This window comes from Corticium candelabrum, chromosome 4 (assembly GCF_963422355.1).
Source record: "Corticium candelabrum chromosome 4, ooCorCand1.1, whole genome shotgun sequence".
Taxonomy (NCBI): Eukaryota; Metazoa; Porifera; class Homoscleromorpha; order Homosclerophorida; family Plakinidae; genus Corticium; species Corticium candelabrum.
The window spans coordinates 291,919-306,300 of record NC_085088.1 but is presented as its reverse complement, the minus strand read 5'-3'; the positions used below and the strand labels follow the sequence as shown (position 1 = coordinate 306,300).

The 14,382-nt window shown below is 41.3% G+C and overlaps 4 protein-coding genes across 4 annotated transcripts; 2 read left to right on the top strand and 2 right to left on the bottom strand.

The window, feature by feature from the left end:
* The first annotated feature begins 295 nt into the window (after positions 1 to 295).
* On the top strand, positions 296 to 3,020 carry LOC134179144 (calbindin-32-like). The gene is made up of 8 exons (XM_062646038.1): positions 296 to 415; positions 503 to 573; positions 628 to 717; positions 957 to 1,060; positions 1,420 to 1,825; positions 1,885 to 2,172; positions 2,515 to 2,773; positions 2,829 to 3,020. The coding sequence occupies exons 1-5, from the start codon at positions 301 to 303 to the stop codon at positions 1,472 to 1,474; spliced, it is 435 nt and encodes a 144-aa protein (XP_062502022.1). The 5' UTR covers positions 296 to 300; the 3' UTR covers positions 1,475 to 1,825; positions 1,885 to 2,172; positions 2,515 to 2,773; positions 2,829 to 3,020.
* LOC134177932 (calretinin-like) lies at positions 1,847 to 2,640 on the top strand. Its single transcript, XM_062644708.1, has 4 exons — positions 1,847 to 1,924; positions 1,994 to 2,050; positions 2,101 to 2,172; positions 2,515 to 2,640. The coding sequence occupies exons 1-4, from the start codon at positions 1,847 to 1,849 to the stop codon at positions 2,638 to 2,640; spliced, it is 333 nt and encodes a 110-aa protein (XP_062500692.1).
* Positions 3,021 to 3,024: 4 nt separating the features above from the next.
* LOC134179143 (mucin-like protein) lies at positions 3,025 to 9,632 on the bottom strand. The gene is made up of 16 exons (XM_062646037.1): positions 9,194 to 9,632; positions 8,996 to 9,123; positions 7,890 to 8,886; positions 7,225 to 7,833; positions 6,894 to 7,154; positions 6,465 to 6,833; positions 6,236 to 6,400; positions 5,578 to 5,703; positions 4,762 to 4,887; positions 4,549 to 4,677; positions 4,368 to 4,487; positions 4,189 to 4,311; positions 3,969 to 4,105; positions 3,805 to 3,902; positions 3,399 to 3,743; positions 3,025 to 3,337 (listed from the first exon to the last, which is right to left on the bottom strand). The coding sequence occupies exons 1-16, from the start codon at positions 9,615 to 9,617 to the stop codon at positions 3,211 to 3,213; spliced, it is 4,284 nt and encodes a 1,427-aa protein (XP_062502021.1). The 5' UTR covers positions 9,618 to 9,632; the 3' UTR covers positions 3,025 to 3,210.
* A 176-nt stretch (positions 9,633 to 9,808) lies between these two features.
* On the bottom strand, positions 9,809 to 12,874 carry LOC134177931 (mucin-5AC-like). Its single transcript, XM_062644707.1, has 4 exons — positions 12,659 to 12,874; positions 12,444 to 12,569; positions 10,074 to 12,379; positions 9,809 to 9,817 (listed from the first exon to the last, which is right to left on the bottom strand). The coding sequence occupies exons 2-4, from the start codon at positions 12,502 to 12,504 to the stop codon at positions 9,809 to 9,811; spliced, it is 2,376 nt and encodes a 791-aa protein (XP_062500691.1). The 5' UTR covers positions 12,505 to 12,569; positions 12,659 to 12,874.
* Positions 12,875 to 14,382: the final 1,508 nt, after the last annotated feature.

Here is a 14,382-nt window from a genome sequence, read left to right as displayed (position 1 = left end):
TACAAGATCACAGCTGGTCGTCAGTGGACACACCGGGGGGGCTGGGAGCTGGGGGGGCTGGGAGCTGGGGGGGGGGCTGGGAGCTGGGGGGGCTGGGAGCTGGGCTGAAGTCCCCTCGCTCAGTGTAGGAATTGAACTTTTCTGTGCCAGTGTCTTTTGCAAATCTGTTTACGGTCTGGCAGGCGACGTACTTCCACGGTACAGCTCCCGCCGCTCGTGAACAATGTTACTTATGCATCTTCCTACGCCACATGCTAGGCCACCTTTTAGTTAATTAAAGATCCCGTAGGTGTAATCGAAATGGCAACAGCGAAAGCTTCGAGGGCGAACAAGACCGATAACCCACCCGCTGATACTACTAGACAACTAACGTCAACCCAATTCTTGCGAACATGGCGTCACTACGACACGGATAGTAAGCTGTTTGTGCGTAGATGAAATGTCTTGTCTTGCAGTTCGAGGCATGCTATATCTACAACTGTAACTGTATACCTACTTGCAGGGAACGGATACATTGAGAATGATGAGCTAGATGCATTTCTGAAGGAAATGTTGTCTGATCATTGTGGTCCGGTGAGAGGCCTACTCGTACCAGTTATATAATGGACACTATTGATGGCATTGCAGGAGATTGATGAGTCTTTATTGGCTGCTAGCAAAGCAAAGTTTCTTGCGAAATATGATCAGAATTATGACGGTCGAATTTCATTGGAAGAGGTGTACACGTACCTAGATGCAGATGCATGTTTAGGTGCATGTATACTCAGATCAGATGTTGTACTACTAAAAAAATTAATTAAGGTTTATAATCGTGATTTGAGTTGAAATGTTAAAGTAAAGATAGGAAATGATTTTAATTAAAGTATTCAGTGCATCCCTAAGTTGTTCTGACAAATCTTGCTTAATAATTACGTTATTCATTAAATTGTAATAACTATGTGCTGAAAACTTTGTAGCTGGCTGTGATCCTTCCAACAGAAGAGAGTTTCTTACTAAGATTTCGAGGCAAAATAAACCTCTCTAGTGTCGACTTTATGCAGATAAATTTACTGTATGCAAGGTAACAGTATATATATATATATATATATATATATATATATATATGTTATATATATATATATATATATATATATATATATATATATGTTATATATATATATATATATATATATATATATATATATATATATATATATATGTAAAAATGAAAAGCACATAGACACACAAACTTTCAACTTTGAAAGCAGGGCACAGTTTACTCTATGACAAGCAACTAAATGGAAACATAGGAGACATACAAACTAATAGTGTGATCACAAATAGAAAAAAGCAAGTTACTAAAAGCTACATTGTTATAGACACATACATTAGCCAACAGATAGCTACAGACATGTATGAACAATGAGAACTGTTGTTTAGATATGGCGTCAATATGATGAAGATAGGAGCGGTTTTATTGAGGCAGAGGAATTGAAGGCAAAGTCTCTATATTGTGTGCATACACAAACTCTAAAAGGTGGCTTTGAAGCAGGGATTTATTCGAGATTTAATGCTAACCAATAAGAAAGACATCTCCCCCAGATTACTGATGACTATGAGCAAACAATGGTAGGTTCCCATGCCAGCTAGTATGGCATGAGATGTAGCTGTTGTGTATGATTAAGACACATCTCTGTCATACAACATTCTGTTTTAATTGACAACTTGTGGGATGGTGCATGGGAATGGCAAATCTCATAATGCTTGTATTGATTTATGTGACTAGTTGGAACTGTTTGATGTAAATCATGATGGCCGGATGTTTGGATTTAAATGAACTAGCTAAGTAAGACAAGAACCAGGTGTAATGGAACTATTTGCTGTTGAGAATTCACAACATTCTAGAGTCTTGCCGGTGGAGGAGAACTACATCTTGAAGTTGAAGGTTGACAATTAACTTAAGCTTGTGTGTGTATTGCCTAACTCCATGTATGATGTAATTAATGAATTAAAGGGTAAGAAACAACTGACTCGCAACGAAATGACCGAGTTCTTCCAGCACTATGACCAGGTGCACTTATCGTAGAAGTAGTTGGAACAATATTTGATATCTAATTGTAGGACAATAATGGTAAAATATCTGGAGCAGAACTGATGGCTCTTTTGAGGGACATTCTACAGGCAGAGGGCAAGGTAACACAGTACATGTAGAATTAAATGAATTAAAGCCTGAATTGGATAACTTCATGTTAGACATTCCGGGTGACACTTTTTTTGTATTGAGAACTGTATGGATTACTTAAACAGAGTGGCTCTGTTAAGATCGAATGTTATCAAATGAATTGATTAATAGATTTGAAACACAAATACTTCTGTCTAAATGTTTGCAATACTGTAACCTGAATACTGAAACACTACACATACACATGTACTTCAGGTTCTGGCAAGCAAACTGTATACTGTTGAAAGTTCGTGCCTTGATTATTTGATATTGATTATAGGTTGCTAATATTAATGTACAATTACACTTTGCAGGAACCTAACTTTCAAGAAATTAAGGAGTTCCATCAGGCTATTCTTAGTCTCTGTGATGTGAATCATGACAGGATGATAGATGAAGCAGAACTCACCCTGTTACTGTCTCCTTCAGCTAAAAAGTGACCTACAAGTGTGAAGGTGACGCATTAACTATGGATGTGACTACTAGTAGACAACAGTATTTGAACATCTATTTTAGCAAGTATAGATATTACAAGATCGTTTAGAAAAATAGACACGTGTCAATTAAACTCAGGTTAGTATATATTTACACTATACATCAGAATGGCTTAGTACAAGAGAACATATAGGAGTAGATAGCTAGGAGAGAAGAAAGATGTGTGGGAGGAACTTCAGACGGAGGAACAGGGAAGAGGAGAAAGAGCTAGGGTTTATGTTTATGACATACTTTTGTAGTCACTATATTTTTTACCCTAGTTTTGGAACTAGAAGCTCTTGATCATTTGTCATGAAACTTTCTTAAAATTCCAGCTAGACTTACAACAATTCAAAAATCACATTCTAGTGGAAAGATTGATTTATAATATGTGTCTTATCACTTTCTCACTAACATTGATATATTCTATGCATTTCTGTGAAATCTATTACACTTAATGCTGTTATTTTAGGAAATAGCAACAGAGCTAGTACAGTATATTAGCTTGAAATATGAATAATGTAATCATACTTTCATCAAGCTGTTTCTGGTGAAGCACTTCCAGAGGTTCTACCTGATGGGTGTTTCATTGGACGAAGAAGCAACCCCTCATCACCATCACTTGCTACTGGTGTTACCTTTGTTAACTTTTTTGACGTTTTTCTGCATCAACCATTAACGGTGTCAAAAATTAACTTATTCTGGATGGAATCAAGTTTCTTACATGAAATACACAACGCAGCCAATCATGATGATGACAATGACACCTCCAATAACACCAGCTATAATTCCCACTTTCTGTGCTGTTGTCAGACCAGTATCTACAGTGGGAGGCTCAGTGGATGGGGTAGTAGTTGGTTTCACTACAACAACTTCAGTTAACACTAAACCAATGGCTTGAAACCTGGCTTTTGCATTGTCAGTCTGAATAGCCAGTGCTACAGCAGTTGCAGGCAAGATGGATCCACCGCTGGGACTGACAACATAGAATGTGACTACAACATCAGATCCAGATTGACTAGTTGATATGATAATGACATCATCAGCAGTCAAGTCAAAGCTGGCACGCCTGCAAGATATTTATCAACCATTTGTTAACTTATCCTAATAGCCTTTAGGAAACAAAATACCTTCTTCTTGTTGATTGTTGACAATTTTCATTTCCAATGCAATGATTAGACACACTTTCAGCTACTGCTTGCCTAAAGCTGGAAATTTTTGACTGGAACTGGAAACACCCCAACATAATAGTGAAAACCAAGAATCATAGTTTGTGCTGCTTCAGACAACTGACCAGTGCAACTGTAATGTTGGAAAATGTTGTTCGGACTTGTCCAGCAGTTGTGTCAAGCACTGTAGTTGATATTGTGGAAGTGGATGTTGGTGTGATTGTAGTTGGTCTGTTTGTCGTTGGAGGTAGTGTCTTACCACCTTAAGTATACACCAATCAGAGAGTTACAGGAAACATATCAACCAACGTCTAAAGCAAACTAGTAGTCACACAAAATAATGACCTTGGCATGTCCCGTTTATGGAAACTGTGGCAGGTGGACATTGGCAATTAAATGAACCAGGTGTGTTGTAGCAAATTTCCGTGACTGCACATGGCTTTGACATTATAATGCACTCATTATCATCTAATTATATAACACTTGATAGATCTTATATGCGGATAAAGAAAAGCATAACTCACCATCACATGAGTGGCCATTGATTCTATAACCAGAACCGCAGCTACATTCAAATGAACCCTCCGTATTGTTGCATTGCTGCTCACAGTTGTTACTGTTTTTACTTGCACATTCATCGACGTCTTGAAATAAAATGAGATGGTTAAAACAGAGACACAAAGCTCACAATACCTCACACCTTACCACTACAATTCATCATATTGCCATCAAGTTTGAATCCTTTTTTGCAGAAACATGTGTCGTCATCAGCACGATTAAGAGCACAAAGCTGCTCGCACCGCACTGGGTCTTGACATTTACTACTCTCAGCCACTACAGACCAACAGCAGATGCCATTCAGAACATGGTTATAATGTACACAGTCTTGCTGCATCTGATTGAGCAACTTTTGGTTACCTTCACAGGTTACACCATCAGCTTCAATTGTAAATCCGTATTCACAATCACACGCAAAAGAGCCAAGTGTGTTATTACAGATCTGATGGCACGGTGACAAATTTAAATCACTGCACTCATCGATGTCTGAAACAGAAACATACCATCTTAATTAACAGCTCTTGCCATAGCTGTGGTTTACCCTGATGGTAGTTGAACCATTCAGTTTAATATAACCCCGTAAATTCTGATTGATGAGACAGACAGATAGTCTGGCAGGCAGGCACACACACACACACACACACACACACACACACACACACACACACACACACACACACACAAATGGCAAATGGTAAAATGGCAAATGGTAAAATGGCAAATCGATAAGGAGCTGCCGTTACGATTACGCCCCCAGCCAGATGGCTGGGTTCCTGTGCACTACGCAGGAGCTATGGGCCGTGCTAAGCAATCTCCTGGAGACTGGCCAGGTACTTGCAGGAGCACCGACTGCGACGCCAACTGTGGTGTGGGCACCCAAAGTCCCACCAGGACCCCAGTGGCTAATGGACATTGTCGCAGTTGGAGGCGTTTGCTACCCCAGTCAATGACCAGGTACTCATTTATACTCTTGAGTCAAGAGAGGCAATTGTGTGTTTCTTGCCCAAGGAAATTATGCCATAGCTTGTCATCACTGTAACTTAAACCTGCAACCCTGCAAGGTCCCGGATGTAATCACTCCATAAGATTTACTCTCTAACCAACTGAGCTATTGCACCACACACACACACACACACACACACACACACACACACACACACACGCGCGCACACTTACCATCACATGATTTGCCATCTCCATTCAAGCTGTAACCAGTGAAACAGCTGCAACTGAAGCTGCCAATATTATTATTACATCTTTGCTCACAGTCATTAGTTGAATTGTCCTGACATTCATTCACATCTAGTAATTAAACAGAGTTTGATAGTAACACTATTTCAATTTAATAATTATTTTATTAATTAATTAAAACATAATTTGCAATACAACAGCATGCTGAAAAGTAAATGGTAATATTGCAGGCACATAAAGTACTGTACGTGACGTCATTTCAATTTGTACATGATCAAATGATGCTGGTCAATTAGAACACTGACAAGTTGTAAAGCCATGTGCGCAGTGTATGCATACTAATTTAGTGCCATTAATTAAACATTGGTTTCAACTGAGGTCATGCTTTTAATTGTGTTGCATAAAAGTATACCAGCTGTGGTTTCGTATGTGCTTTGGTACTCTAACTGAGGCAATAATATTATATTCTGCAGATTATGCAGGATGAGTGTCAACAGCTTGATGAGTACATGTCATAGCTTGATGAGTACATGTCATAGCTTGAGATATAGTCTATGATTAACCTCCCTACACCAATGTATACTACAATACATTCATTCATTGGGGAGCCCATGCGGTAGCTCTTTATAGGTAGGATTCACACCTTGACAAGAGTTACTTGAGTTAATCGTTGCGATAGTGCCGTTGGGACAATCCCCACATGTGGCTCCAGTTAGAGGTGCTGGGTTGTCCGTACATTCCACACCAGGAAAACAGTCAATATCATTACAGCCATTAACATCCATGTCACAGAACCTGCCCCCATAGCCTAAACACGTACAACTCAGCTGGTATCAAACATAGATCCAAAGTTGAGAATTCATGTAATTTACCTGAACCACAGCTACAACTCTGTAAAACAAATTTGTTTTCCCCAGGGTCTTCGTTTCCATCTGTACAAGTTGCATTAAGTTTTCGATCACAAGCACACAGTCTTACAAGTGGATGTAACAATGTTGGTGCTCCCGCAGAGTCCGTGGCAAGAAACTGAATGCCTACGGACTGCGCAGACGTGGGAGTCCAAGTGAAGTTATACGAATTGCCTGTCTTTGTGAGTGTGTACTCTTCTTCTGGTGGTAGACTTCCTTGAAGTATTACATTAAAAGTATCATTCATATCAGTCACAGTAAACAGATAGATAGTAGTGTCATTGACGAAGGCAAACAAAGTTTCATTGCCAGTCACAACCGGAGGACTGTTATCTACACAGTTAACACAAATATAGAGCAACAATGTCAAGTACCGTAATAACTTGTAAATACCTAAGACCATGACATCAACACTATTTGTCTGGTCTGTTAAAAGCGACTGAGATCCAACTTCTACATCTCCAGTCTGAATGCTGTCAAAAAGACACCTCTGGTCTCCACCACAAGCAGTGATCAGATTTTCATCTGCTGCTGTTGCCAAATTTGTAAACTCAGCTTCATCGATAAAGAGAGGAACATAATCTGGGAAGCTGAAGTCAGCAGGTCCTGAACCATCAGGGTAATAGAAAAGACTCTCATTTGACATTATTTCCCCTATGCAAACAATCACAATCAATCACACATCACATGCAGTACGTGTCTGCACATTGCAAAAGCATCATACAGGAAAGTCCAAATTGAAAGTGAATTGTCCTGTCTGAAGCATCAGGAGATAATACAGTTCCAGTTCTATTTGTAAAATCATTGTCTGGATTCTCATCCCACACACCCAAGAGTCCTCTTGTCCCAGTCATAAAGCTAACTGGACCGGCAAACACAACAGCTAACAGTTCCTTCTTTGCCTCCACTCTCACTAAAATATCAGAGCTGAACAAAGCTTCTAATGTTAAGTTGTCTGGTTGCGATATCATGAGGTTGTTTAAAAATAAGATAGATGTATTGCTCAGTGCAGTGACATTGCTAGTAATGTCTACAAATGATGTTTCTTCCGGGTTTCTTGCAAATACTTGCATTGTATTGTTTGCTGTTAGCTGCACATGAAGCGCAGTTGAATTAGGATCATTTGCTGTAAAATCATTACTGGCAGAATACTGAGCCATTGCAACAGCTGTGAATACAGTAGCATTGGAGTTGCTTTGTCCAACGGGTTCAGCTCGACCCTCCAAAACAAATGATTCATCTCTAGTTTTTAAAAGGATGTACTCTCCGTGTCCATTAAACGTGTATGATTTCCCATCCAGTGTCCGTATGTGAGGATCACCAAAGAACCATCCTAAAATTAAAATATCTTCTAACATAAAAGGAAAAATAAAACACAACAATACATACCCCATCCAGGTGGCCAATAAAACCAAGATGATCTACTGGGTCTTCTCTCAAAATAAAGATGGCAGTTGCTAGATTGACGACAGCACCAGTCATATGGCAGAGCAGTTAATTTTATATATTCGTCTGCCGAACTTAATCGATGGTATGGACTAATGCTACCTCCAAACGGGGATCCAAGATTCAATGATCTAGATTGGTAGCAGCATTCAGTCTCTACTCTAAGCACCTCACCTCCAAGAAATACTTGACGTGGAAATAGGCCAATATAGCACTCTCCCTTATCACTTCGTACTTCTTTATATCGCCTGTCACGTGCTGCATGTAAAGACGTCCATGGGCAAGGGGTAAAAGAGAATTGTAACCTTTCTATATCTCCAAACCTTTTTTTGTCCTCATAATACCAATTACGACACAGAAAGTCAGCTTCAGAATTTTCTGCCATTATGGAAGTGAGGTGAAAGAACAGCAGTCCTGTGTAATTTCCAGTCTTTACCTCATCAATCTTACCAATATCATCTGTTTGTGAACCAGGTTGATTAAAAAAGCTTTTTCCATCTCCTGCTGTATATCCCACAACAGCATTCCGTCGACCAGAAAACTGTATGTCAATATAACTGTAGGTCATAAAAGTGTTGGTAAAGTTTGTTATGATTGCAGCTTGGAATGTATTTCGTAAATCAGACTTTTCATCATTAAAGAAGATACTGCCATCTGGATAGTTTGGTACACTCTCCCATGTTACAACAAAAACAGCTTCTGACGTAAAGTCAGAGTGCTCTGGACTCAGCTCATGAATCAATTCATCAGTTAGCCTTGTGACACTAGTACGTTCTTTTAGATGACTGCCATACCAGATTCTTCCTTCTCTTCGAATATCCACATCCACCCAGAATGGAGCAAACAAAAGTCGATTTATCAGCCTTTGATCCCCAGGAAACAACTGTGGAACATAGAGATGAAATGGAGACATTGTTGAAACAACGCCATTGGCACAAACCTACAAACACACACACACAGCTGATTTTATGTCTTAGGTCGAGCACATAATGTATCATGCTTCAACTTACTATGTTAATTATATCTACCATGCAATTTGAACAACTTACATAGAAACTAGAAATAACTTGGCCAAAAGCAGGTACTACGAGATGCCCAAGATCGAACCGTTCAGAACATCCATCATCAGTTTGATGAAGGTCTCGATCACCAGTTTTGTCACCAAATGGAAGAACAACTAACAGAAATAACCACAATCATGTGATGTACTCTATCTATTTACGTTCTTATGTCACTGTAAAGCTTACACTTTAGTGGTGGTGCTGAAGTTGGTGTTGGAGTTACTTGAGATATTGGGGAGAAAACCGAAGACGACTGAATGCAGTATGTTGTAGTTTCAATACAAACTGGAGTGTGATAAAGACACACAGATGTACTTGTCTCAGAATTCAAATATGTTGAAGTAAATCTTAATGCATAAACACTGTCTACAGTGGTAGCTTGAACATTGACCAAAGTTGTAGCTAAAACGTTGACTGGTGTGGTCAAATAGCCATCAAGTGGAGTAGTGAAGTGCACCTCATCTACAGTTGAAGACTGTATATTCACTGCATTTGTAATTAGCTCAGCATTGGTTGCTGAGCTGTACAGCTGTACTAGTGTTGAAGCTTCAATATTCACTGGAACTGTTGACTCATAACTAACCGTAAAGCTAGACAGACTATCTGCCATTGCTAAAGAAGTTGACTCAATAGTGACTGTAGAAGGGCCGAGAACATTCACTGGCACCAAAGATTCAACAGTAGTTGGAAATGTCAATTCAGCAACAGCTGTAGTGTGAGAGAAAACATCTACAGGTGCTGAAAGATGAACGGATACTGGAACTGTAGACTCAGGACTATCAGTAGAAAGATACCAGACATCTACTGAAGCTACAGATTCAACAACAGCTGAAACAGTTGATCCAATATTAACTGCAGAGCTATACATAACTTCAGAGAAAACTAAAGATTGAAGAGAGCTTGATTGTTGAAGATGGACTGAAGTTGCAAACAAAAAATTGTCTGAAGTTGAAGGTTGAACACTGGTAGCATGAATGCTGACTGGAGTAGTTGCTTGTATGTCAGTTGAAGTGGTTCTTTCAATACCAATGAGATCAGTAGAAATACAATCGAAAGTACTTCTTACACATACAAGAGTAGTGTGGACACATGGCAATGAAGTTGCTTCAAGTAAGACTAGAGTGGTAGACTCTAAATCAGTAGTCTCCACAATGACTGACGTAGTAGCAACTGGAGAAGGAGACTCCACAACAGAGATGACTGAAGCAGTCAACTCTACAGCAATTTGAGCAGTTGATTCTATCGCAATAAAAGCAGTAGACTCCAAAGTGACAGGAGCAGTAGCTTCTGTAATGACTGGAGCAGTAGACTCGACAATGGCTGGAGCAGTAGATTCTGCAATAACTGGAGCAGTAGACTCAACAATGACTGAAGCAGTAGATTCTGTAATAACTGGAGCAGTAGACTCGACAACGACTGGAGCAGTAGACTCAAGGATGACTGGAGCAGTAGACTTGATGATGAATGGAGAACTAGATTCTGCAATAACTGGAGCAGTAGACTCAACAATGACTGGAGCAGTAGATTCTGCAATGACTGGAGCAGTAGACTCGACAATCGCTGCAGTAGTAGACTCGACAACGACTGTAGCAGTAGACTCGACAATGACTGGAGCAGTAGATTCTGCAATGACTGGAGCAGTAGACTCGACAATCGCTGCAGTAGTAGACTCGACAACGACTGTAGCAGTAGACTCGACAATGACTGGAGCAGTAGATTCTGCAATGACTGGAGCAGTAGACTCCACAATCGCTGCAGTAGTAGACTCGACAACGACTGGAGCAGTAGACTCGACAATGACTGGAGCAGTAGATTCTGCAATGACTGGAGCAGTAGACTCGACAATGACTGGAGCAGTAGATTGTACAATGACTGGAGCAGTAAATTCTGCAATGACTGGAGCAGTAGACTCGACAATCACTGCAGTAGTAGACTCGACAACGACTGGAGCAGTAGACTCGACAATGACTGGAGCAGTAGATTCTACAATGACTGGAGCAGTAGACTCAACAATGACTGGAGCAGTAGACTCGACAATCACTGCGGTAGTAGACTCGACAACGACTGGAGCAGTAGACTCGACAATGACTGGAGCAGTAGATTCTACAATGACTGGAGCAGTAGACTCAACAATGACTGGAGCAGTAGACTCGACAATGACTGGAGCAGTAGATTCTACAATGACTGGAGCAGTAGACTCAACAATGACTGGAGCAGTAGATTCTGCAATGACTGGAGCAGTAGACTCGACAATCGCTGCAGTAGTAGACTCGACAACGACTGGAGCAGTAGACTCGACAACGACTGGAGCAGTAGACTCGACAATGATTGGAGCAGTAGATTCTACAATGACTGGAGCAGTAGACTCAACAATGACTGGAGCAGTAGATTCTGCAATGACTGGAGCAGTAGACTCAATGATGAATGGAGTACTAGATTCTGCAATAACTGGAGCAGTAGACTCAACAATGACTGGAGCAGTAGATTCTGCAATGACTGGAGCAGTAGATTCTGCAATGACTGGAGCAGTAGACTCGATGATGAATGGAGTACTAGATTCTGCAGTAACTGGAGCAGTAGACTCGACAATGACTGGAGCAGTAGATTCTACAATGACTGGAGCAGTAGACTCAACAATGACCAGAGCAGTAGATTTTGCAATGAATGGAATAGTAGACTCGACAATGACTGGAGCAGCAGATTCTGCAATGACTGGAGCAGTAGACTCAACAATGACTGGAGCAGTAGACTCGACAATCGCTGCAGTAGTAGACTCGACAACGACTGGAGCAGTAGACTCAACAACGACTGGAGCAGTAGACTCGACAATGACTGGAGCAGTAGATTCTACAATGACTGGAGCAGTAGATTCTGCAATGACTGAAGCAGTAGACTCGATGATGAATGGAGTACTAGATTCTGCAGTAACTGGAGCAGTAGACTCGATGATGAATGGAGTACTAGATTCTGCAGTGACTGGAGCAGTAGACTCAACAATGACCGAAGCAGTAGACTCGACAATCACTGCAGTAGTAGACTCGACAACGACTGGAGCAGTAGACTCGACAATGACTGGAGCAGTAGATTCTGCAATAACTGGAGCAATAGACTCAACGAGCACTGTAGCAGTAGACTCTACAATGACTGGAGCAGTAGATTCTGCAATAACTGAAGCAGTAGACTCGACAAAGACTGGAATAACTGGAGCAGTAGACTTGACAATAACTGGAGCAGTAGACTGAACAATGACTGAAGCAGTAGACTCGACAATAACTGGAGCAGTAGACTGAACAATGACTGGAACAGTAGATTCTACAATGGCTGATGTAAAATCATCTATAGTGGCTACAACTTCAGAAGACTGCGCAGTAACTAGATATATATTTTTTAACGTTACTATACAAAACGTAATCTTTACAAGACCATTAAGCCACACCATGTCTGCTGTTTGAGAAGAGACAGGCAAGGAGCACTCGAAGTAGACAATTCCACTGCATTTCGACCAGCTCACCAAAGCTAGTGTAAACGAATGGTCTCTACGTGGATACCAACTTCGAACTTCCTGGTTGATGTAGCAACAGGAAACAAATGATGACAGAAGTATTCAATTAGGCACTGGAATATGGTAACCGAATACCAGTTAGAACGTACAAACGCGCATATTTCATTGTTGAACCATGAATGTATGGACTGAGTCTTTTGTTTCTGACATCCTATGGGCACAGAATACATGTACAGCGAGCGCCTACATTCAAACTGTACAGTTTTCATGCTAGGCTATTATAACACGCGTACACAGGTCACGAAGGATGACACGATGCAGAATACCTTGTTGGCAATCATGCGTCACAGATGTACGAAGCCAGGGCCGCGTACGGAAGCCACAACCACCTTGACCGCCATGACATACCATGTCTACATACTAGATTATTTATTGTAGATAATTAGCCAAATACCTACCGCGTAACACCAAACAGACGGACAGTATACGCACTATACAAGCAAAGCTCCTTGATACACCTATCACAGTACGTTTTTACTACACATTCAATCAAGAAGTTCCTCATTCTCAACAGATGAACTGCATTGGTATGCGCATACTCGGTAAGATCGACGTAAGAGATCTAGATCCGGACAATCCGCTTTCATTCTCTTTTTAGCTTCTTAAAACAATTATTGTTACTAGTGTACTAGCACAAAGAGTTATTACGGTAGCTAGAGTATGAAACGTAGGGTATTAGTTAATTAATTAGCGCACAACGTCAACCATGCCTAACGCACTTGCCTTTCATGTCATCAACAGCAATCGTAGTGCACATGCTTTTCGACCTCCTCTGGTAGTTCATGATCACCAGATGACATGATACGAAAATCAACCAAACTTCCCAATGTAGAGATTAATTAATTAATTAAACTGCTGTACATGTCGCATATCGTTACAATGTAGTAGACTTGTGCCCAGTCCCCCTCCGCGCTAGGTTGCTTACACCACGTGCGCTAGCTGTCACGTGTGTATAGGTCCATGTGGTTTCACACGTGTGGTTGGCTTAAGCAAGGAGGAGGACTGGGACCATGCTTCGTCACGCAGACGAGCCGAGATTTGCCTCAAAAGGAAACGTCAGACACGCGAAATTGCGATCGACAATGTCGTGATGACTTCAGTATTCATATGAAGCCAAATACAAACGAAGAAGAAGCAGGTCGCACTCGATTTCGGCTCATCGAGACGTCTGGGAGACGCGTGAAAATTATCATGGCCATCGTCACATCGTTCGCGTCCGTCTCGTACAGCTGTAAGAGTTGGAGAGTGCTGATTCGAGGCGCAATAAATGCGAAACCAAATAGTCCACGCGACCAAATAGTCCCTGCAGGTGGCCGAACCAAATAAGCCCTAGTTAGACGGTTTCGGGAACCAAATAGGAGCGAGGTAATTGCCCGCGACCAAATAGTCCACGCGACCAAATAGTCCCTGTACAACATGAAAGAGACCTACGGATGGCTAAAGGCAGCGAATCTTCCTGCTGCAACTGAGAGACTGGTTGTTGCTGCTCGAGACCAAGCTCTTCGGACTCGGTACTATGAGCGCAAGATTCTACATCGTGATGTCAGTCCTACTTGCCGCATGTACAGTGTAGGCCTGGAAACAGTCGACCACATTGTGGCAGGCTGTAGTGCTTTGGCACCGACGGACTACACTGATCGACACAATCAGGTGGCCTCCATCATTCACTGGGATGTTTGTCGCCATTTTGGGGTTCCAGTGGAGAGCAGATGGTACCGGCATCATCCTGATAGGCTTGTGGAGACGGGTGACATTACTATGATGTGGGATACCACCATCCCCACTGCCGGGAAGATCAAAGCCAATCATCCAG

Bases quoted from the DNA above. Each gene is read 5' to 3' on its own strand.
- LOC134177931 (XM_062644707.1), bottom strand. From the start codon at position 12,504: ATGCAGTGGAATTGTCTACTTCGAGTGCTCCTTGCCTGTCTCTTCTCA. The intron at 12,380-12,443 runs GTGTGGCTTAAT...ATATATATCTAG, and splicing joins CTTCTCAAACAGCAGACATG to TTACTGCGCAGTCTTCTGAA.
- LOC134179143 (XM_062646037.1), bottom strand. From the start codon at position 9,617: ATGGCAGATAGTCTGTCTAGCTTTACGGTTAGTTATGAGTCAACAGTT. The intron at 7,155-7,224 runs GTATGATGCTTT...TTGTTTGCATAG, and splicing joins CTTTCAATTTGGACTTTCCT to GGGAAATAATGTCAAATGAG. The intron at 6,401-6,464 runs GTAAATTACATG...GTACGTGTTTAG, and splicing joins GAGTTGTAGCTGTGGTTCAG to GCTATGGGGGCAGGTTCTGT.
- LOC134179144 (XM_062646038.1), top strand. From the start codon at position 301: ATGGCAACAGCGAAAGCTTCGAGGGCGAACAAGACCGATAACCCACCC. The intron at 574-627 runs GTGAGAGGCCTA...ATGGCATTGCAG, and splicing joins TGTCTGATCATTGTGGTCCG to GAGATTGATGAGTCTTTATT. The intron at 1,061-1,419 runs GTAACAGTATAT...ACTGTTGTTTAG, and splicing joins ATAAATTTACTGTATGCAAG to ATATGGCGTCAATATGATGA.
- LOC134177932 (XM_062644708.1), top strand. From the start codon at position 1,847: ATGGAACTATTTGCTGTTGAGAATTCACAACATTCTAGAGTCTTGCCG. The intron at 1,925-1,993 runs GTTGACAATTAA...AATGAATTAAAG, and splicing joins ACTACATCTTGAAGTTGAAG to GGTAAGAAACAACTGACTCG. The intron at 2,051-2,100 runs GTGCACTTATCG...ATCTAATTGTAG, and splicing joins TCTTCCAGCACTATGACCAG to GACAATAATGGTAAAATATC.